This window comes from Lepisma saccharinum, chromosome 18 (assembly GCF_977018435.1).
Source record: "Lepisma saccharinum chromosome 18, izLepSacc3.1, whole genome shotgun sequence".
In the NCBI taxonomy this organism is placed as follows: domain Eukaryota; kingdom Metazoa; phylum Arthropoda; class Insecta; order Zygentoma; family Lepismatidae; genus Lepisma; species Lepisma saccharinum.
In genome coordinates this window covers 58,979,555-59,004,789 of record NC_139246.1, presented here as the reverse complement: position 1 = coordinate 59,004,789, position 25,235 = coordinate 58,979,555, and the positions used below count along the sequence as shown (strand labels likewise).

The window sequence follows — 25,235 nt, the reverse complement described above, 5'->3', positions numbered from 1 at the left end:
CTACATAAGGGAAACATCAAAGTATATTCTGGAGTGACCCACAAGGTAAGGTAAAGTTTCCCATGCATATAGCACTGTGCCATGAAGGCACACTTAAGGGATGCACACATTCTCCATCCCAGCCATTTTGGAGGTGATGTGTCAGTATCATCCTCCAACCACCTTTACCCCCCATGGTTGCCCCCAGGTACCCATTGATTTCAAGCTGGGTGAACCGAAGAGCCGCTATATGTGGGGACAAGGCCAAATAAATTTCGACCTTAGATCACACCCCGGGGAATGAAACCCGGGTCTCCAACATGGCATCAGACATGAAGAGACCCACAAAAGAATTTTAATAATAAAAGATAATTTACTTTACCTGTCAGTATTGTATTGTACTTACGCAAAGGCAGCACCGCTAGCAACTGCTACTGCACTTCCACCAGAACTACCTCCCACTATAAACCAATCATCAGGAAGACCTGACGTAAGGGTGGTGTCAACATGAGCATCTTGATGCAATTTTCTATGCGACCCTACTGCTTCTTTTAATTTGACCTTCTTCTCTTCAAAATGCACTATAGTGTCCTGCTGTCTCCGCAGAATGTATTTCAGCCCTGATCTCCACACATTCCTTGTAGGACCATGAATGGAATCAATGGTTCCCGATCTGATAAGACAGAATTTGAAACAGGACAAAGTTACATTGCTGAAACAATTTCAAATAATAGCTTCATGTATTAATATGCCTTTAACAAGTACTTACAATTATCCAAGAGACCAGAAGGTGTTGTGTTAATGCTGTTACCTTGTAATCACCTGGTCCTGGGTTCAATCCCTGCTGCGTAGTGGTTTGGATCTTTCTTTAAACTGCAGGATCAAGTCCAAATTAGACTGCATGGTCACATAAAGTGAACTTAAAACAATAACATTATTCACGAGGCTGACGTGAATTGCAGATAATGTGAGTACTTGTTTAGGGGGTATATTCATAACAGTTTTTCTTTGTGAAATAATTGACAGGATAACCACATGGAATAAAAAAAAATATATACTTCTATGATTAAAGGTCTCTCTTTAATTACCTGATAGTGAATGGTTCATATGGTTTAAATATTGTGTAAACTAAATAATATACAGTACATTGCTTGTACACATCTATTATAAACAATTTTGTTTCACTTTAAATTTTTTCATGCTTCACTTTTAATTCAATTGAAGTTTAGATGCAATTCACATGGATCTTTCTCAAGAGCTGTGAACAAATGAAAAATAATGCGAGTTCTAAGAGATGCTTGTAAAACAAAATGATTAAACAATTAAGTAGTAAACGGTTACAATTTTACAAGCAATGGTAAACAATCAATGTTCAGAAATTGCTGCATTACCATGTTTGAATTCAACTTATTATATTATATTTATATTGGCATGACAAATAAGTTATTATTAAAAATTATATGGAGGGGAGGGTAATTTAATTAATATCACTTATTTGAACCATGCTGACAAGGGGGTTGACGATTACATGGCCTCTATTCCCAGCATTTGTTTGGAGTGGCTGACATAAACAAAACAAAAAGATTAGATTAAAAACAAACTGTAAAGAAGTTCGTAAGAATATAACCACAACATACGATACCAGGGAGAGAGACAAAATAAGTTCCATTTGCAGATATTGCTGACTGCAACATTGCAGTCAGGATGAGGTGCATGCATGCTGAGTTTGTTGATTCTCTGGCATGAAGAAGGATGTAGAATAGGTGTTTCTCTGAAGGCTGCTTCCCCACTCAATGGAAGAAAGCAAATATCATTCCTATTTTTAAATCTGCCAATGTGAACCATACTACATGTTACAGGCCAATTTCTCTCCTGTCCACACTTGCTATTGTCTGTGAAAAAAAGTCTAAAAAATAGACTTCTGAAATTCACATCCCCTTACTTTAACCCAGCACAACATGGTTTTCTTCAAAATTCTTCATGCCTTACCAATCTATCTTCTATGCAATCCTATGCCATAAATGCCATTACTAATAATAATCAGTTGGATGTTGTGTACTTTGATCTGTCCAAAGCTTTTGATTCAGTGGATCACCATTATCTACTGCATAAATTAGCCAACAGATTTAACATTACTGGAAATGGAAACATGTTAAAAATAGTGAACAACAACAACAGGTTATCCTTCCTGGAATTCATTCTAACTGGCTTCCTGCTTTATCTGGTGTGCTGCAAGGAAGCATTCTTGGTACTCTATCATTTGTATTATATCTGGATGATCTTACAGACCTCTTTAAGCACATTTCTAATGTTTGCCGATGATTGCAAGATTATTAGAGAAATAAAAGTCATCAGACATGCAACTTCTCCAAAATGACATACACAGATTCTCTGAATGGAAACTGTCCATAAACCCTTCAAAATGCTCTTCCATAACAATTTCATTCAAGCAAAGCATTCATGAAGGTAATTATACACTCATCGACATCCCTGTAACAAAAGAAGCACAACACCGAGATCTAGGTATCCTCATAGATTCAAAACTAACTTTCGATAATCATATCAAGCCTCACAAAAAGGGCAATGCGTATGCTAGGCCTACTTTACAGATTCACCGAAATCAATAACCCGAAAGCACTTTCCATTTACTTCAAAACATTTGTGTCCCCCATTCTAGATTACTGTTCACCCATCTGGGACATGGCTGCCCTTCTCATACCTCCAAGATCGACAGTGTTCTCAGTTTTTTCCTATCCATTGTTCGATATAGAGTGCTGGCCCTGAGACAGCTACCTAAGAGAGATCTGCTTGCAAACTTAAGCATAAATACTCCAGAATCACATAGATAGGTTACAGATATGAAATTACTACAGAAGATCATAAATGGAAACCTAAGATGTAGCATCCCACTCCACAAACTCTCCCTCAGAGTGCCCAGACATAAAACACGGAGCATGGAAACTTTCCACACTGCAACTCCCAGACTCTTACTCATACAACGTTCATTATTCCATGGGGTACCGAACCAATTCAACATCATCTCAAACCAAGTAGATATATTCACTTCATATTTGTCTTATATCATGAACTTAGAAAAAAAGGTACATAAGTAATGCATTGTGAAAATAATCTCTTTACCTTGGTACAATTTTGGCTTGTTTATTTTATTTTATTTTATTTTGTATGTGGTTTTTAAACACAAGTGTACTGTTTTACTGTTGTTTCTTTCTGGTTTAAAATGGATTCTGCTGTACTGGAAATTTCAATAAATATGCTATGAGTGATTGAATGGTATGGATGATTCTTCACTGAAGGACATGCAAGTGTGCATGATGAGTCAACCATCTGTGGTGCCTGAAGTTGTAGAGATGATTAGAGAGAACAGATATCCACCATTACATCACTTTCCCTGCATTTCCCACAAATTTTGTGGTGACTTCTTCACAAATTTATTTTTAATGAACTTCAGTTTTGGAAATTGTGTGCAAGGTGGTTGTCAAAGGTGCTTACAAAGTACCATGTAGTGTGCATCTCAGGTAGGGTCACTAGATGTCCACTTTTACCCAGACATGTCTTACATTTTATTAAGAAAATGCATGCAACAAAGAGAAATCAAGCAAGTTATAAGTGGAGGCACAAGTGGTTCGGATCCCACTTTAAACTGTAGGTCCAGTCCTGATTAGCCTTACTGTGCATAAAGTTGACTTATAACAGCAACTCAAACTCCATTGCTGTTGATGGTAATTCCAATATATTTCAAACTCTTAACTTGTTCCAGTTCTTCGTTTTCAAACTCTATTATGCATGATTATCTTCTTTGGCTATTATTTATAATATTCAAGTTTCTTTGTAAGTTTGCTTGTGAGTTAGCAAAGAGAACTATATCATCTGCATACAGCAGCTCTGAAATATTTACTGCTTTCATTCTCCAATATCCTACTTGGAACTCCCTAATTTTCGTTTTTATTTATTTCTTTTAGCACATCCTCCATTAAAATTATAAATAAGTAAGGTGATAGTATATTGCCCTGTCTTACTCTGGCTGTAACTTCAAACTCCTTATAAATATATCTTACTGGAAACACTCACTAGAGAAATTCCTCTATGCTACACAAACGTACTATGTAGAAATTTCAACAAAAAAATGCAAGTTCGACCATGATTCTAATCCAGGTCTCTGTTTCAAGTGTTCCAAAGGCAACAGATCCAACTGAGGTATCCAACAGAGACAATTCTATGCAGATAAAACAGCAACAGCAAAAAATCAGGTGAAACGAGGGATGATTTGGTACCTCAGATGTTAGTGCAATGGCACAGTACGCTACTACTCCTGGTCAGGCATTCATTTTTCACAAAATTTCTAAATATATTATTGTTTCTCCTTAATAGTCCATTGGAACTTACTCCCTGATAACCCTCACATATATGTCTCCTTGCAAGAAATGTTCTACAGGAGAATTCTGATTCCATTCTGCTGCATTATACATTCAATTTTCATGGCTCCAACAAATTGATGGATTACATATAATATTCTGAGCTTTTAAATTTTCTGGAATTAAGAATAATGCTAAAATATTTTTAATAGCAGCTAGAACGATAGGTTTGGAAGTTAGCAAAGAGGAACACAAAATTATAAGTACTCGAAAATAAAATCCTTAGAAAAATATTTGGACCTAAATGAGATGAGGAGACAGGTGAGTGGAGAAGGTTACATAACTAAGAACTGCATAATTTGTATTCATGCCCAGATATTATTAGAAAAAATAAATCAAGAAGACTTAGGTGGGCAGGCCATGTGGCACGAATAGGAGAGGAAAGAAGAGTTCACAGGATTTTTGTTGGAAAACCTGATGGTAAGAGACCTGTAGGAAGGCCAAGATTGGATTGATCTTGCCCAGAATAGGGACAGATGGAAGGCTTGTGTTGCTGCAGCCATAAACCTTCAGGTTTAAGGAGGCTAGTGTTAATTAGTTAGTTTATTTTTTTTCAACTTGTTCCCTTGAAAACACACAATCAAAAGCCTCTACTGTATAATCTTATGCTTAGTAAGTATAACAAAAATGTAAACTACACAAAAACCTTACATAAGACTTTTATTTTGCAGAAAACGAAAAATGAAATAACAAATTAATATATATTATCTGCAAAATTATTTATCAACATTTGTATTTCTTTCAGGAGCCACTGTCACTGTCCATTTGGGAACATGGTGACAACAAATTACTGAAATCAATATATATTTATTTATGAAAATTTCGAGTACAGCAGTAGACATTTTAAACTGGAAAGAAAATATACTAAAACAGTAGACTAAATAGTGTTAAAAAAATAAAACAGATGCAAAAAAATCTAACAGTTATTTTTAGTGGTTTATATTTTATCTGTAACGTTTCGTTCTGGTTCCCAGAACTTTTTCAAGCTACACCAAGATATACATACAACAACACAACCTCACATGGTCAGTCACTCTACTCTTCTAGGTAATGACAAAACACTGCTAAGGAAGTGTAGAGTGACTAGCCATGTGAGGTTGTGTTGTTGTATGTATATCTTGGTGTAGCTTGAAAAAGTTCTGGGAAACCAGGATGAAACATCGAAGATAAAATAAAATAAAAACCACTAAAAAATAATTGTGTTAGATTATTTTGCATCTACATAAAGTGATCATGCGAACCTTTAAGAACACAAAATAAAAAAAAAAAATATCAAGATTAAACAGAGTTAAGTTTTATGAGGGTGACAAATAAAAATTGAACAGGGGCCAGAGAATGATATCAACAAGGTTTATTGAAATGTAATCTCCAAAGTCACACATGCACTTGTCTCACGGTTTCTCCAAGCGGTGAATACCCTGCTCGTAGAACTCCTTAGGCTGAGATCGGAACCAGTTGTGAACATTGTCAGAGTAGAAGCGCCGAGCCATCAGTGCCTTTCTCAACAGACCATGGCGTTGCATGGTGATAGATCAGGGCTATACAGTGGGTGTTCCAACACACTGTCCACCCAAATGTCGCCAACGTGTTCTTTGTAACAGCTGACGTATGTGGCAGCACGTTGTCGTGCAGCAAAACCACTCCAAAGAACAACAGGCCGGGCCATTTGTACTTGATTGCTGGTGCAAACGGTGGAGGGTACTGCAGTAACAAGCAGCGTTGATCGTTTGACCATGGTCCAGGAACTCGAGGAGAAGGGGTCCTTCATGATTGAAAAAACATGTCAGCATCGCTTTGCCACTACTCTGCACCATCTTGAACTTCTTCGGCAGTGGAGAGCTCGGATGTCTTCACTGTTGGCTTTGTCGTTTGCTTTCGGGTTGAAAGTGGTGGCACCAAGATTCATCACCTGTCACAACCCATTCCAGGAAATTGTTCTCGACACGATATCTCATAAGATGCTGCATAGACAATCCCATACTGATCATCTGTGAGATGATGTGGCACCCACTGTGCACCCACTTTCCGGTACTGCAGTCTGTCTGTAATGACGGAAAGTACTGAACCAAAACTCACTCCTGCATCCATGCTAATGTCCCTCATGCCGACTCGTCTGTTTGCGCAGATTATCCGGTCGACTTGTTCCACCAGTTTTTGTGATGAAAACATGAGCTTGACCAGGTTGCTCATCATCCTTTACAAAAAGGCTTGTGCCAGTCCTGCACATGAGTCAATGACAAGAGCATATTCTCCATAGACTGCCTTCATTCACCGCTGCACTTCACGAACTCCAACTCTTTCTGCAACTATAAAATTAATAACACCACATTGCTCTTCTTTGCTGGCAAACATTCCGCTGCCACACGTGAAGCACTGACTGACTGCCTACCTGCTTGCCTTCTCGGATGATACTGCTGCCCGACCGCCTATTCATATCACATGCTCACTATCTAGGGCAAGTCCATTATGCAGTAGGGGTTTCCTTGCTTACCTCCTGCTCTACCTCTACACAGGGTTGTCAACCACACACATACATAAATATAACCCAATACATTCACTGTTCCGTTTTCATTTGATCCACCCTAACACAATAGCATTACTTATGCACTTTTTGTAGGTTGGTGACAAAAGACTAATAAGAGCTTACGCTATTTGGTTTGACATGGAGTTGCAGTGTGGAAAGTTTCCTTGTCCCATGTTTTACGTTGAGGCACTCCTCGGGAAAGTTCATGGAGTGGGATAATACATCTTACCTTTCCATTAATAATCTTGAATAGTAATTTCAATCTCGAATGTTCTACAAGATTTTGGGGTTCCGATGTGTAAATTTTCAAGCAGATCGCTTTTGTTAGGTGTCTCAAGGCTGATATTCTATATCAAACAATGGCGAGGAAAATGTTGCAAACACTATCAATATTAGAGATATGAGAATGGACCACCAGGTTCAAGATGTGTGAACAATATTCTGGAATGATGGGGAGACACAAATATTTTGAAGTACATGGAAAGTGTTGTTGGGTTAGTGATTTTGGTGAATGTGTACAATAAGCCTAGGATATACATTACCTTTATTGTGGTGGTGAGATGTGATTTTTGAGCTGATAAAGATACCAAGATCTTGGTGCTCGGTTCTTTTCATTAGAAGCAGGTGATTAGGTGTATAATTGCCTTAAATTTGCTTTGTTTAAAAGAAACTTGTGATGTTAGAGTATGTAGAAGGGTTTATGTACCATTCAGGTAATCTACTGATGTCATTTTGGAGAAAGTATGTGTTTCATGATTTCTTCGTTTCTCTTATAATCTTACAATCATTAGTGAATTGTGTTTAAGATGGAGGAATTGAAGAGGTTTGTAAGATCATCCAGAAGAAAGACAAATAATCGAGGACCAAGAACACTCCCACGTGTACACCGGAAATAACAGGAAGCAAGATAGAATAATTTCCAGGAAGTATAATGTGTTGTTGCCTGTTTCAATTAATTTGTGATGTTACAGCATGTAGTTTTCTATTAATTTTAACTTGTTTTCAGTGACATTAAATCAATTAGGTAATTTATGTAGTAAATAATTGTGATCACACTGGATCAAAAATTAACAAGATACATGACATCCAAATCACTGCGATTAATACCTATACCTATGGAGAGGTCGACGTGGTTATGATTTATACATAACCTAAACGTGAGCAGCCTGAGGAAGGGAGCAGTTGCATCCTGAAACGTTGCAGGAGTTACCTAGATACTCGCAAAACGTAAGTTATTAATATATTTATATTAAATTTGTGAGTAATTTGCACAACTTTCATCATGAATTTGAGAGCTGTGGATCTATTTCTTCTTTGGATTAAATGGTAGAATATAAAAATATAACCTGGTTCCTCTATTATACACGAAACTTTTTTCGGTGTAATGTTTAATCTGGCTAAGGATGTCAAATTAATTAACACTATACACTATTTAAATTAGATATTTCTAGGATTTTTTTTTTTTTTGGTGGGGAGCCTCCAGCCCCCTTAGATGTCAATGGGATTCACACTTTTACTTGTAAAGAAACAGAGGATGGACTCCAGTTTTTTCTTTGGTGCAAACCTCCAAACGGACGTGACTTCCATGTGACTAAATGTGGAACCGTAAAAAAGTACATATATATTGAAGATCTGACCTACCATTTACAGAAAAAAAGTTAACACAACATACAGTAAAAACAATTTAATCAACTTTTGACCTTTCGTGGATGGAGCCTTGTAACGTTAGACTCTGTGGACGGGGACTTTTCAAGTATGCACTTTTCAAACTTGCCGCAAAGTAACTAAGTAAGCAAGCAAATAAATAAATATAGAACTGACATATCATGTGTAGTTTTCTGAAATGGTACATTAATTGCTGCCATGTGGTACCGGGATATACAGGGTGTTACTATAGTTAGTTTCCAATGCTTAGGAGGTGACACCATACGTGGGTCAAAGTCCTGAGGTAATAGGTCTTGTACCTTTTGGAGTTTGAAAGGGTACATCCTCTCTTCGGATAGGACGCTCCACACATTAACATGGGAGGTGTTGTGGGCACTGTCTATTGCACGCGTACTGGTGTCAGGACGACCCCTGACAGCATTTAACACCGCAACTTCACATATCTGCCATGTGTTTTTTTGAATAGAGCATGCCGCATTTCTTTGTGGAACGCCCTTCACCAGCAAAATCGCCGGACATTACTCCCTTGGACTTGTTTCTATTGGGAGAGATGAAACGCCTCGTATACAAAACACCTGTCGTGTCAGCCGAGGATCTCGTTGCATGCATTAATGTTGCAGCAGCGACGATAGCAGACATCGCGGGGTTGTTTGCTCACACTAGACAATCCATGATTTGGCATTGTCATCTCTGCTTGAAAGTTAATGGCATACAATTTGAACATCGTCTGTGATTTGGTTCCCTCGGCATCTCCACTCTGCACACAGTGAACATGTCAACACATATGCAACCTAGCACAGCACCACCACCATCTTTGTTTTTCTACGCGATGGTGATGTCCACTACGGATATTCGCTTTCTTCTTAGTTGTCGGTCTCCAGATATAACTTTCCGTGGATAACACATCTCGCTAAAGCCTTCCCTAGCCCCATGACTTCAACAGACCCATTCTCTTCCTTTGGGGAATCCCTTCCACATCAACTTCACACATCCGCCATGTGCTTTTTTGAATAGAGCATGCAGCATTTCTTTGTGGAATGCCCTTCGCCGCAGTCATATGGTTGGCCGTTGTGCCACTATTTCCTTGTAAACAATTTTCACACTTTTTCCCACTTCAATAACTCCGAATGGGTGCCGTTTTCAGCATTTCATCACATGAACTTTTGTGTTTATTTTTACTTGTAGAATCACTTCCTAAGCATTGGAAATGAACTTTAGTAACACCCTGTATATATGTGTGTGTGTATGTCTCGCATCTTTCCACAACATGTTTACTGACCAAGGAGCAGTGGCACTGTGATTTTACGTTCCCAGATTTTACATTTTCCCGCATTTGAAGTTTTTTTCAGCTTGGTCCCCTGGAAAACGTAGAATCGAGGTTCCACTGTATATGTGTATATATATATATATATATATATATATCGACTAAAGGTTAACATTATTTACTGAACTTACCTTGTTTATTAAAAAAGGAAATTACAAGTTGTGCAAGAATCAAACAATTCTACTTACCCCATTGCAAATTCATCCAAATTGGATTTTCCTAACATTACTGCTCCAGCCCGCAACAACTTTTCCACAACTGTTGCATTATATGGTGGAACAAAGTCCTTCAACATATTGGAACCACATGTTGTCTTCACATTTTTTGTACAAAAATTATCTTTAAAAACAACAGGAATGCCATCTACAGTACTCAAAGGGTTACCTGAAATAATGAGGTTATATTACTGCAAGTTTACACACTTTAATTCTATACATTACTGATATTATATCACTTTTCATGTATCTAGTTTATTAGTGGTGGATGGATGGATGAAGGAACAAATATTCTTTACCTGCAATCCTTAGATTACAACCCTTAAGAGCAAGCTAGAACAAATCCCAAGCCTTGTTCAACACACAGAGTGGGCATATACAGAATGGGTAAACAATCTCTGCCCACAAGGTGCGCACCAGTGTGAGTGCTGCAAGTGTCAGGAGCCAAGAAGCCATTCTTTTTCAGGGCCACAAGGAGGAGGCAAAACCCATACCTAACCAGGACTGATGAAAACAAAGTCATCAAAAAGAAGTACAGAAAGAAATCAGGTACAGAAACTGAACTATATAGGGCATGCATTGAGATGAGATACAGCAAAAATAGACTTACACTGGAACTCACCAGGTTCAAAGCAAAAAGGAAGACCCCGAAATACCTGGAGGAATATGGTGGCAAGAAAGTCAGAGAGAAATGAGAAAAAAATGGATGGTGATAAAATAGATGGTAAAGAACAGAATCATGCATTTATCAAGGCCCTATACCTCAAGAGGAGTGAAAAGTAGATTAAGCAAGTAAGTGATCTACAGGGAGTAATGGTTATGAATCTGCAACTACTTGCTGGATGAACAAGAACTCTCATTAGCCACCAGCAAACCCAAGAACTCTCGAGGACATTCACCATGAGGTTTCAGGAGGGACAGGGTCCTTTTGGGAGGTAAATTAGCCTGTGGCAGTGTGAATCTGGAGATGGGTAAGTGATGACAATGGGACAGATTTTGCAGAGGGGTATTGGTTGTGGAGTGAAAGAGTATTGTGGACCAGGATGTTCTTGAGGTTCTGAGGTTGTTTACCACCTACCTTTTAAAAGATAGGTTCCTGTAAACCCTGGGGGATCACATATCTTTTAAAAGATACGTTGTCATGTTCATTGTTTTTAGGTCATAATGTTGCTATTATTCGCTGGAATTGCGATTTTCTTCATTTATATTATTATTAACATATATTGCACCGTAAAGACTCTTGCACGTCTTATTCTTCCATAAAAAGGCAGGAAAATGGCGGCTTTCTTTGAAACTGAGTCAGTGGTGCACAGACATATCATTTGGGGGGGTACAAATCGTGTTCTATTGCTCATATTTATTTATTTATTTACTGCCCTCAACAGAGGCAAACCTTCAATTACAGACGGCAGAAAAAAAACCCAAAGAAAACAATACAATTAGCAAATATATAAACATACATCAACTGATAATACAAGTAATCAATAATGAAATTAAACAATCTGGCCCTTTCTCTTGTCCTTCACCATACAAGAACAAAGACTTGTGCAATAATTACAGACATAAAATATGTATAGATATATAATTGTAGAATATAATGGAAAATAATGGGAAAACTAGTAATTCCAGAATGATTACGGTGTATTTGTTGTCATAATTCTGATTCAATCATTTTTTTTTATATAGTTTGAATGGCAATGATAAATCTAATGTCAGGTTATTCATTGAAAGTGTATTATACAAATCACACATTCTACTTAATGGGCTGCTTTTATATTTCTGAGTTTTAGGAATTTTCGGAATCAGTAAGTTTCGCCCACGTAAATGACTTTTCTCATATGGAATTGTAGTTGACTCAGGAAATAACTATTGTCTAATATACCACTTACAGTTTTATGTAAGTATAAGTGATACAGAATATTCCGCCTATTACAAAAGCTCTTAAAATTAAATTCATGCAGCAAATTTTGATATCACACATTATATTGTGCTGGCTTATTATATTTTATATAATATAAATACCTCAAAAATTTCTTGCGTGTTCTCTCCACAATATTTTCATGTGATTTGTAGATTGGTGACCATATAATAGAAGCATATTCAAGTCTATATGGTTGTTATACAGTTTACACTTCTGAAATTCTTAGTATTTCTAATAACAAAGCCTAGTAATTTGTATGAGTTATTAACAGCATGTGAGATAGGCTGTTTGAACGTCAAGGAAGAATCAATAAAAACACCAAGGTATTTTACTACGTATACCTGAGGAAACAAATGACCATTTACAGAGTATGTATAATGAATAGTATTTCTCTTCTTTGTTAACTGCATATATATAAGTGTTGATTTATATAAATAACTATATATATATAATAATAGTGCAATTATTTTCTTGTTCCAAACATGTCTTCGATCATTTCCATGTGTATTTTGACAATGTCCTGTACTTTGTTGTCCAGGGGGGGGGGAAGTCTTTTCCAGAAATTTTGGAATTTTCCAGTTCCTCCCATCCCCCTGCATCCATATACCGCGTGAGGCACCTAAAAGTACCACCTGAAATAGCGAAGAAACCAGAAACAGTAGCGATCTGAGGCTTGCGGGAAACAATAATATCAAATGGGGCTCATAAATCGGAGGTATGGGGTGGGTCGAAAAATATCGACAAATGGGGCATCTGGAGCAAAGTCATATTTTTTTAAATGGAACGATATACAATAACATGCATAATATAAAAGAGCACACGCAGAGAAACACAACGCCGTTGGTCTCATGCATCTACTGGACATAGGAACGAAGATATGGCCATGTGAAAATATGTAAACAAACTAACAAGTGGCCCACTTGACCGTCAGTACCACGGCATGTACAAGTATGAGATGTCGGAAGCCATTGGACAAGATGAAGACAGAACGTGTTAAAGGAAGAAAAAATACAGTAGACATCGTCAGCACCATGTATTTGACAGTGTTACAGCATAATGAAAATGACCATGACAGTATGTCGAGGAACCACTGCGTAAGAAGCGAAAACCTGTCAAAGTGTGTGTTCAAAGTGGTGGCCGTCAGCTGCGATACAGGCAACGAGGCGCCCACGCAAAGATCGTTGCACAGAATGTAGCATCTCGTAGGGAATGTCCCTACAGGCCGCAGTAATGTGGTGTTGCATATCATCTGGAGTTGTTGGCACATCCCGGTAGACAATGTCCTTCAGCTTTCCCCACAGGAAAAAGTCTAACGGTGTCAAATCTGGGGAACGAGCTGGCCATTTGACAGGCCCTCCACGTCCAATCCAACGATTTGGAAATGTATTTTCCACACATGCTGTAGCACATCTTGCACTGTGAGCTGGGCACCCGTCATGTTGGTACCACATTTCCCTCCATGTCTGAAGTGGTATGTCCTCCAATAGTACAGGCAGTTCACGTTGTAAAAACTGTATGTATCGGTCAGCATTCAGTGTCCCTTGTATAAAAAAAGGGCCAATGAGATGTTCACCCACTATACCACATCACACGTTCACACTCCATGGGCGCTGGCGTTCCACTTGGCGAAGCCAATGTGGATTTGTCACCGACCAATAGTGCATGTTCCTTAGGTTGACATTTCTATGATTGGTAAAAGTTGCCTCGTCAGTGAAGAGGATACGTGACAAATCGGGTGTGTTGTGTCGTAACATCCATGTGCAAAACCGAACACGGTCCACAAAATCATTCCCGTGAAGTTCCTGATGGAGGGAGATATGATATGGGTGAAACTTGTGTGTGTGCAGAATGCGCAATACACTTCGCTGACTCATCCCAACATCCCTGGCAATTTCACGGGAGCTAACGTGCGGATTCACAGCAACAGCGGCGAGAACATTTGTTGCACATGCCTCACCTGTAGTTGGCTTGTTCCGCACACGTGCTCGTGTTGTTATACGTCCGGTGTCTCTTAATTTAATAAATAACTTACCAAACAGACGTCGAGATGGCTGTCGTCTGTCCGGATATCTCTCTGCGTACACACGGTAGGCTTCTGAGGCATTCTTTCGGCATTCCCCATAAATCAGGATCATGTCCGCTTTTTCTATGTTTGTGAACACCATAATCTTCGCTCTTACCACTACGGCTGCTTGCTATGAACTAACACGATCTCGTGGACCTGCTATCAAAACTTGCTCTGTGTAAAGGCAGTTCTGTCAGGCACCTGAGAAGTCTTACATGCCGTGGTACTGACGGTCAAGTGGGCCACTTGTTAGTTTGTTTACATATTTTCACATGGCCATATCTTCGTTCCTATGTGCAGTAGATGCATGAGACCAACGGCATTGTGTTTCTCTGCATGTGTTCTTTTATATTATGCATGTTATTGTATATCATTCCATTTAAAAAAATATGACTTTGCTCCAGATGCCCCATTTGTCGATATTTTTTGACCCACCCCATACCTCCGATTTACGAGCCCCATTTGATATTATTGTTTCCTGCAAACCTCAGATCGCTACTGTTTCTGGTTTCTTCGCTATTTCAGGTGGTACTTTTAGGTGCCTCACGCGGTATACACTCAATGTTCATAAATTGTATGTAGTCCAAAACTATGCTTCATTCCGCATATAACGGTACTTGATTCGTCTGTCTAGGGCAATTAGCCTCCGATCTACAGTCATCTAAATGAAACTCTGCATTTTGCTAAAAATTGGTCTAGTCCTGGGGGCTTACATGGCAAAATGGGCTCGGTAATCAAAAGGTTAATAACAATACCTTTCCTGGGAAGTCCTAAAAGTATTGTACCAGTAAAACTTCACAAACTAAAGCACAGTTACACACAATTTGCTTCAATTTACAAAATAATAGTTTCAAGCCGATATCATAGAAAACATTTAACTTAAGTTACAACATCTTGTAGCACAAGCATTTGCAGTTTCCTTCAACCATTGGTATTTGCAAAAATTAACTGACACATGATTGGTAGAAAAGAAAGTAACCCTATATTAGAAATGGAATGAGCCTCATATAATCACTTCAATCACAAACCAAAACCCAAATATACACTGCAAATGAAATTATTAAGGTAATCATAATTTTTTAAGTAAGAATATTTGATGTACAATATGTTTGTTACGTATAAATTTTCAGCAAAAAATGAAGACCCAGGTTCGAGTCCTGGCCGAGCCTGCATTTTCCGCTGAAAATTTATACATAGTACATCTCCTGTGTGTGCCTAATCTACAATATGTTTGTTCTCTAGGAATATTTATTTATTTAACGAACAATTGTGTAATACTACTAATTACTTGTTGAATGAATACTATGATTATGTTCACAATAAATAGGTTAGGTTAGGTTACGTGCAAGAACTATTTACTTCAAAGTTCACACATATACATTGAAATAAATTTCCATAGAAAGGATATTTTGTTAAACATGGACACAAGCCACTTTTTTGCTTAAGGACAGTTACAAAACAACAAACATGTATGCCTTATTTGCAGGTGAGAATAATAATGTTGCTGCAATTTTAATCTCTAGATTCACTATTTCATCTGCCAGTATTTAGCTTCGATTTTGAGTAAAGCCCGATTAATGAATAATTAATAAAAATTAATCTACTGTCAGATTAAAAATTATAGATACTCAAGTTTGGACTCCAATTAAAAGTTAACCAGTAGACTTGCAGAATATTGCCTCATCTTCAATTACAAAAACCCATGTAACTTACATAAAAACGGGTTACATCAAAATTTAGCTTATTCAATTCAGCATTAATGTATGCTAACTAATTATTTTTTTTCGAGTATGCCTCCTCCTATTTTTCATAATCAAAAAATTGCAAACGATCACTCTCTTTAAAATTATATAAATCCAAAACGGGTGGTCTGATTGTGATGAAATTTTAGTATGGCGCAGGTAGATAGCTTGTAAATATAATTCTCAATTTTCAGATTTCTAAAATTTGTCAAAAAACCATCATCATCAATTTTGCGAACAACTTTTTCTTAGTATTAGGTAGTCCTACAAACACAATATTGGTTTTGTTTTGAAGCTCTTTGCACCTGTTTTCAAAATCCATTATCATTGTCAATTCACATTACGAAAGAGAATTTATATAGATTTTTATTCAACGGAATAATGATGTACGTGGCAACACTACAAACAGTGATGTCCCTTGAACCGTGGAGACTGCCGCCTGTCAGTTCAGTTCTACCTTCTCAACCGGATCCTGAACATACCATGATCAGCTTATTCCAAACTATTGTGTGGATTCCTTTGCAGTTTGGTGGCTTTCTCACAGCACATGCTTAAAAGTCACTTTTAACAACCACTTACATTTGCATTGCAGATGCAAATCAGTAAAGTTTTCAACTTAATTCACACTTCATTGTGTCTCCTTTCTTCCTTGCAACCAGTTCACCTCCTTCCACCTTCTGTCATCCCTTCATCAGACATTTATTTTTAGTATAATTGTGGCATTTTGGGAAACACACATTCCCTTCATCTAACTAACTAACTCTCTAGCCTTCTTAAACCCGAAGGTTCATGGCTGCAGCAACACAGGCCTTCCATCTGTCCCTATCTTGAGCAAGATCTATATACTCTTTTCCAATCCTACCGATTTCCTTTAGGTCCATCTCAACGTTGTCCCTCCATCTTCGTCTTGGCCTTCCTACAGGTCTCTTACCATCTGGTTTCCCAACAAGAATCCTGTAAACTCCTCTTTCCTCTCCCATTCGTGCCACATGCCCTGACCACCTAAGTCTTCTTGATTTAATTATTCTAATAATATCTGGACATGAGTACAAATTATGTATTTCTAAATTATGTAACCTTCTCCACTCACCTGTCTCCTCATCCCTTTTAGGTCCAAAGATTTTCCTAAGGATCTTATTTTCAAATACTCTCAATTTATGTTCCTCTTTCAATGTAAGGGACCAAGTTTCACACCCATATAATACTACAGGCAAAATTACTGTTTTGTATATTTTAACTTTTAGTTTCTTAGATATTAAACGAGAAGACAAAAGTTTATGAAGAGAGAAGTAACATGCATTTCCTGAATTAAGCCTACTTTTTATTTCCTCTTTAATATAATTGTCATTTGTTAATATTACTCCTAAGTATTTGAATTTGGAAACTGGTTCAAACGAGTTGTTATCAATAATTAGATTTTGATTATTTCCTAACACTTGGTTTCGGCCTGTAAGCATATATTTAGTTTTCTCTTTGTTAACTTCCAAACCATTCCCTTCATCAGACATTTATTTTAGTTTGATTGGGAATGTGTGTTTCCCGAAATGCCAAAACCAATAACTGTGTTTTTATGTTTGTAGCAGCCATAAACTACAGGAGAAATAATTGCTAGAGTAATCTTTTACATCAGAAAAAGAAAGAAGATAACTTCTTCCTCCTGATTACATCACTACTTGAATTATAGTAGCCACGCCATCTACTCAGCACCAACACAACTTCTATTTGGATTGTCCAGAAAGATACACCTTCTTCCAAAGCATGCTGTATTTTTTACTGAATAATTATGAGTAAAGTAAAAAGAGGAAACAGTCAAAAGACACTGGAAAATTTTTAAATTTTTGTGTAGTAGAAACAAAGATGGCAGAAATGGAATCCCACTTTTCAAACCACTAAATATTCTATTATTACTGAAACACCCTTGCTTCAATTTTTTCATCAGATATCAAAATCAAGAACTTTAATAAAAGCATTCAAGGTCCACCTTTATATCATAATTAAAATTCAAAACTGTAATTACCTTTTAAATATCTATCATCAGCCGTCTCAGCTTGTTTTCTGGCACTCTCTCCTTCTACACTCACAAAAGCATTCAGGTTTGCAATTGTTTTTGCTCGCATAAGACATTGTGAGCAAAGTTCTGATGGAATTAACTGTCCACTTCTAAACTTTTGGATAACCTGTAAAATATTTAATTAGAAATTAAAATAAATAAATTATGAAGAACATTGCTTTCAAACTTTGTATTATTTAAACTAACATTAAATGGCATCATGGAAAACAAAATGATGATGATTGATTTGCTTTATTTTAATTCGCTTTTTGTGCCACTTTTAGCTAATTTGCGAAGATGGGGATGAGTGATGATATAATGAATGGACACTCACAAATATCCATGCCCATGCCAGGATTCGAACCTGGAACCTCTGGCGTCGTAGGGCGATGTGCTAACCACTCTGCCATGGGGGTCGGCAGTATACTTAGAGACATTATTTATCTTGACTCACATGGAACGGAATTTCTTTGCTAGAGGACTGAAGTAGATCATATAATGGACGTCCGCAGGATCTTTATAATCAGTGTATAAATAGGGATAATCCACAATCCAACACATATATTATATAGCCTATAACATAATAATAATAAAATTACATGAAGAATTCAAAACATTTTTGGGAATGCTTGACCATGACCATCAGAGATGTTAATAAAATTTTCAACATTTACGGGCACCACATAAGAAAGTACTACTACATGTACAACATTTCATACATAGGTGTATTAGTTATAGAATTCAAAACAATTTATCAGAATATTGCCTCATCTTCAATTACCAAATCCCACATAACTCAAGTTCTAATGCAGATATGAAACCAGTTTTGGTGTCATTATAAAGCTCTTGGATGGTACCTTACACTAGCAGGTTACATATCATAATCTCAGTGACCTCAGACTTTGAATAACAAAAAAATATGTACCCTTTGATTTTCGTAATTTTTCTTTTTACCAAAAAATGTAGTCTTATAGATATATGTGTACAAAATTTTAGACTGGGATTACCATGACATCGTTACTTAGACCATTTTACATGAAACTATCTGTTGATATTTTTAATTTCTCAAAGAGAAAATTTGGGATCTGTGCAATAAAAAAAATAGCCTTACTGTTTGGCATACACAGAAGATGTACTACATAGAAGTTTCACCGACAAATGCAGGTTCGACCAAGACTAGAGTCCCCAAAGTAGACACGATCAACGTCACCAGTGTTCCAAATGAAACAGATCTTGTTGCTAAAACAGCAAAAGTGAAAAATTAGGCAAGACCAAGGCTGGCTTAGTAGCTCAGTTAGCAGAAAAATGGCATGGTATGTCAGAGACCCAGGCTCACCTCCTTGTCAAGCCTGCATTATTCACTGAAACTTCTACATAAAAGATATAGCATTGTTAAAGTAGGTAATCACGACCCTTTTCTATCATGTTATATACATGTATAACAATACACGACACCCCAAAAGTATGCCAATTAGAGTTCAAAATGTAGACAATAATATTTCTGAATTAAGTAAGCAGCTTCACAGACATACAAAGTATTTACTTTATGATTTGGCAAACATAGGAGATGTGCTTTGTACAAGACACGCACTGAATGTCGTGAGCCTTGTTCGATTACTTTCAGGCCTTGACCATTTCATTTGATTGATTGATTTGTTGTTTTAAGTCCACTTTATGTGCAGTAAGGCTAATTGGGACTGGACCTACAGTTTAAAGTAGGATCCGAACCACTTGTGCCTCCACCAGGTATCGAACACGGGACCCCTTGATTACAAAGCAACGACGCTACCACTGCGCCATCGGGGAGGCCCTACCATTTCAGTTGAAACCACATGTATGGCAGGTAGAGTCCTCTGTTGTCCACTGCATGAACCACATACTGGTGGATGCACACTTTCGCTGCCGATAGGAGAAAAATGGCATCTACAGACAGTTCGTTTTGTCGTGCTGTCGTAAAATGTTGGAGCTGCAGAAATTCATCAGCGTTTACAGAACTTCTATGGAGATGTACAGTGAAAAGGTGGGTGAAACATTTTAGAGATGGTAACACAGACATTGCTGAATAGCCTCGTGTGGCAGACCGAAGACAGCACAACATAGACCGGATTGCGAAGCTTATCCAAAGTGACAGGAGGATAACTCTATGAGAAATTGCACATTGGACCAGTGGCGACTCGTGACTTTTTCAGAGTGTAGGAACCGAGGAAGATTTGAAAAATGCGTTCAATTACATTCACACGCATCGCTTGCACTATCCTTTGCATTTAGAATGTTAGCTGCAGGCCTATGCTCAAGGTATAGATAGCAAGGAGTACTTGCTCCTCACTTTGAACTATGAAATATTTAAATGAGAACCTATAAAAAACGACGAAAATAACATTAATGATATTTCAGATTTTTCAAGAATCTCGATTTTCTTCTCCCTCCCTGTCGTCGAGTGGATTCACGATAACTGCTGCTTCAAGTTCGAAAGCAGTGGCGTGTCCAGGGTTTTCAAAAGAAAGGGGGTTACGTGCACTTTTTCGGGGTAGTCTGCCCTCATTTTGCCATCTCTTCCTATTTTTGAAGGTTTTTTTTTTAATGCTGGGACAAAGGGGGGTTATAACCCCCACCAAAACCCCCATTGGGAACACCACTGTTCGATATTATGCTAAATGTTTCTAAATTGCTCTAGGATTTATTATTAATTACTTTTTTCGGATAATTGTAATTCTGGATCTACTTTCCTATAGTTAGAACTTGCGTTACTCATTCTTAACAGTTATGTAATAGTGTAAATTTTCCCCTTAAATTATTTAAAATTGTGCAACAAACGACATGGGTTCAACATAGAACTTAAGGTTTGAGAAAATTTTTTACTTCCAACTTTCTACAGATTTCCTACCATAAAATCTCCTGACAAACTAAATCAGGCAGGATGAAGAAAATATAGAGGATGGTTGTAAAAAAACTTGCCGCTGGTGAAATAGAAATAAGATTTGGACATAATATTATTTCTATTTCATGAAAACATATTCCATCGGGTTCGATTTCAATCTCTTAGGGACTGGCGTTTGCAGATTATGGTAGATTTTATTTGACCATTATGCCAAAAGCAGGGTGCTAAGTGTCAACAAATATCAAACTCTGCTTGGTTTATAACCATTTTACTGGGGTTGGCATGCTGAATGAGGAAAACCTTGCTGGTTCCTCAGTCCTTGCCGATCTTCGCAACCTCCCACCCCTCACCCATCTGTCTGTAGGATGACCGCCAAGATTCCAGAGCGAGCGGCAGAAAGCCTGTGACCATCGTCTTTGAGCTGCTACTGGTGCGTGTGAAAGGGGTTAACTCTTGACAGTAGCTAATCTAGTCAATTGTACGTACATTGTGCTCATAACTTTATAAAACGCATTAAACTCCTAAAAAGTAGAGAACTCGAAATGAGTACAAATGAACTGTAGGAAGTTCCTCAGTTCCTACATGGAGGAATCGCCCCTGCATTGGACACAGTGCTATACAGGACATTATAACGACTCTTAGTTAGCACAAACACACTGTCATTTTGCAACATAACAATGCCTGTCCCCATACAGCTAGATACATAGTACAGGAAATGATGGCCCATTCTCCCTACATTCCAGACCTAGCCCCATCCGACTTTCACTTGTTTGCTCAGTTAAAGAGCAGCATTCGGGTTATCAAATTTGAAAATGATGACGAGCTGAAGGATGAGGTTCGCAAGTGTTTACGTCATGCTGAAACAGGCTTCTCGGTAACGGTTCTGATTGTTTTATGATTTCTCCAGCACAAAGACTAATTATCGTAGAATTTTGGAAATCATTGTCACACAAACTTTGAACCTTCCTTGAAGTAATGAGCACTGTTTGGACTCGAAAAAAGTTATGGATCAAAACTACATTCCCGAACATCAACAACACTACAGAAAATGATTTGGGTAAGAACTTTCTCCTGTAAATTTGAAGAAATCCGTCTCCGGTATAGTATCGTGTTACCATTCCGATTTACTTCTACATTCATTCCCACGCTTCTACGATATTTACTGTCGCTTGTCGACGGAGAATATCTTGTCCATGAGAAGTGCGTAAGGTAATTTTCAAGTTTTTTTTTTTTTTTCAACATAAATAACTTTGGAGCAATTTTACAATACAGGGAATTTCTCCATTTTGTTTGAAATTCGGCATACTCACTAATTTTGTGGCGCTCACACGTGGAAATAGCAAAATAATCGGTAACAGTTTCATACATCGGAGACACATTTCTTCAATTTTACACAAGAAACTACTTACGGAAATGTGTTTTCCAAGGTTTACAATGTTCGTCGAGGTATTTTCCTTCATTGTGGAATATATTTGACCGGGAAATCATGTATTTTTGAAGAGAAATATCACACCGACGTACAATTGTCATTGCTTTCCTTTGCTTACCCTACGACAACTGGATGCTGTGAACGTTTGATGACATAAGCCCCTGTCAGTGTTTCAACCCCCCCTTTTTTTTACTATGCTTGCCTAACATAACCAAACCTAACCTAACCTTATTGGAAATAGTTCGTGGGGCTATCCTGTCACGTGCCACTTCCGACGACACAATGAAAATCACAAGGAAGAAATGTTCCCGAAAGCGACGATAGATGGCAGCATGCCATATAAAGAAGAGCAGAGCTCATTGTACAAACTAGGAGCGGAGAAGAGTGATTATATATATTATAGTAAATTGAGAAATATATAAAAGAAGAGTTCAAATACTATAAAAGAAATAAATAGAATGTTGTATATAGTAAATTAAAATAATTAAGAATATGGCCGCATATGAAACGTTTAGGAAAGTTATTAAGTAAGAGAACGAATTCAGAAATCTATTCTCTTTTTGATTCTCTGGCGAGGAGAACGTCGCCATGTTTTGGTTGCTTGTCCCCGGTGGCGCTGTTGTCAAATTAGATGCCCCGAAGCACTTTACGGTTGCGCTCTTTATTAGTCGCACTGGGCCATCGGCAGCGCTTGTTATTAGCAATCCTGGTTATTTCCCTTGGTTGTTGTTTTAGGAGGAGGCACTATTGTCACATTAGACGCTCCTAAAAATCCTCTATAGCTTTGGTTCAATTCTCTACAAGGAATGCAGCATAATGATTTGTCTATATTATTGAGAAGAGATATGGTAAAGAGAAATATTTGCGATAAATGAGAGAAATAAGACTTTTTCCAGTGGCAAAGAAGAATAGAAAAAATAAGAATTTGCTGTGGAAAGAATAAATAGAAGAATTTATCGAGAATATAAGAATATCTCATCGGAATATAGAAGATAATAAGAATTGCTGCTGAAAGAAGAAATAAGAATTGATATGAATAGAGGAAATAAGAAACAGCGATGAATGAAAGGGGATGACTAGTTTTTTGTAAATAGAAGAAAGAGATTGTCATAAAAGGTAGAAGAAAGAAAAAGAAGATTATCCTTTTACCAAAGAAAAGAAGTGGAAATTGAAGAAAGAAGAAGCCATTCACATATTTTATAATAGAAGAAATTGATGAAAGAAGAAGCCTTCCTATTACCATAGAGGAGATTGACAAAAGAAGAAGAAGCCTTTTACCAAAAATAGAAGGAAGAAAAGAAGAAGAAGCCTTTTCCCAAATTAGAAGGAAGAATAGAAGAAGCCTTTTCCCCAAAATTATGAGAAGAAAAGAAGAAGAAGATTTCCTTTCGATTATACATATATTTATTATATAGTTCAATGTATATACAAGCTTCGCTATATATTTTCTCTGTATTGTGTATAGTTTCCAGAATATAGATCCGCATTTAACTATATCCTCTTGGCTATAACGCTTTCTTATTTGGAATTCTCGAACAAAGAACCTATCCCCCCTGAGATTAAGATATTTGCAGCCGTGGTAAATAACATTTAAGTACGTACCCCCAAAGGGCGTAGCATTAATGGCGCCCATAACGTGGAGCCTTGCCTTACCTTAACTTACCCACGAACCAAGGGCATAGCAATCTGTGAATGTTTTGTGAGGCTATCCGTCAGCTACTTGGGCTATCAGTTAGCTACCCATGTATAATGTATAATTCCCACTGGTGACAAACACAACCGTAGATATTTTTCAGTGAAGAAGGTTGAAACACTGCATACCTAGAACGTGAGTCAAGATGTGCCCACCATAACGTGTGTTACGGAAGCGAAGAAAGGAATAAAAAAAAGCACTCAGAATGTGAAGAATTGCGTTTCTTTTCGTGTAAAAAGCATAATGGCACCTTGAACAATGTTCCGCAATACACAATTGGTAAGTACGAACCATGCAAAACATAAAATATCCGATTTTAATGTGTCTCCGATCTATGAAACTGTTACCAAATAATCTAAATTAAGTTCTTATTCTACACCCTCGATTTCCAAATTTCCCACAGATTCCGGGCTCCGCCACTGGGGTAATTGACCTACCGCCCCCAACCACTAACGTGGCCCCGCCTCCGCTCCACTACGCTCTGCTCCGGCTTTCTCTATAGAGTCCCTATTAAAGGCATGTTAAGCGCTAAATTTATACGTGAGCGCCAAATTTTAAGTACAGATTCGTGATTACGAGTCTCAAATTAGTAAGTATCCCAAATTTCAAACAAATTGGATAAATTCCCTGTATTGTTAAATGATACCTCGGAGCCTTAGTAGAATGCATTTAGGGACTTTATTTTAATGCTAAGGGAACCAAACCTAACCTGCCTAACCTAACCACAAGATCTTATATTGAACAAAACCTTAAGTAATCGCTAAAACTCCGCAGTATGTGTTAACAGACGTACATCGAAATTGAAGCATGATGAAATCGCAATAAAACAAAATGAACTTGGGCCACGACTACTGTCATCACGGTAATTAATTTTGCAAAAATTTACGATTTATTTGCGTTCCCTGACAAATACCTATGGAATGAAATGGACCACTCTCGTACTAAAAGAAGTACACAGAAAGTATAAAACATGTAAAGCAAAATTAATTTTATTCTTTATGTTATATTCGCGAACAAAAGCTACCGATTAGCTCTACATGTGTGTGTCTTTATTCTCAAAATACAATTTACCTGCGAATCTAAGCCTCTCTCTCAGAACTAAGTGCAATATCTCGGTGACCGATACTTCTCGCCGCTCCTTATTTTTTTAAAAAATTATGTGAAACATACCTGTCTTATGCTGAGCGAAAGCATTTATTATACTCTTATTTAGCCTGTGTGACACGTATCGGAAGACATAAATAACCAGGAATTAAATAAATTTGAAGAAAAAATAATACCCAAAGTGAATTTCGCTTCTTCTTCTTCTTCTTCATG

At 37.5% G+C, this 25,235-nt stretch overlaps 1 protein-coding gene across 1 annotated transcript in view; it reads right to left on the bottom strand.

Annotated features, from left to right (window-relative positions):
• Nucleotides 1–25,220, bottom strand: part of GatA (glutamyl-tRNA(Gln) amidotransferase subunit A, mitochondrial) — a 50,158-nt gene extending 24,938 nt beyond the window's left edge. Inside the window, exons 1-4 of the mRNA XM_083139843.1 lie at nt 25,089–25,220; nt 17,886–18,045; nt 10,114–10,309; nt 386–652 (exon numbers count right to left, since the gene is read on the bottom strand). Coding sequence (XP_082995969.1) covers nt 386–652; nt 10,114–10,309; nt 17,886–18,045; nt 25,089–25,112 — 647 coding nt within the window. The 5' untranslated portion in view covers nt 25,113–25,220. The remainder of the gene's footprint in view (nt 1–385; nt 653–10,113; nt 10,310–17,885; nt 18,046–25,088) is intronic.
• Nucleotides 25,221–25,235: the final 15 nt, after the last annotated feature.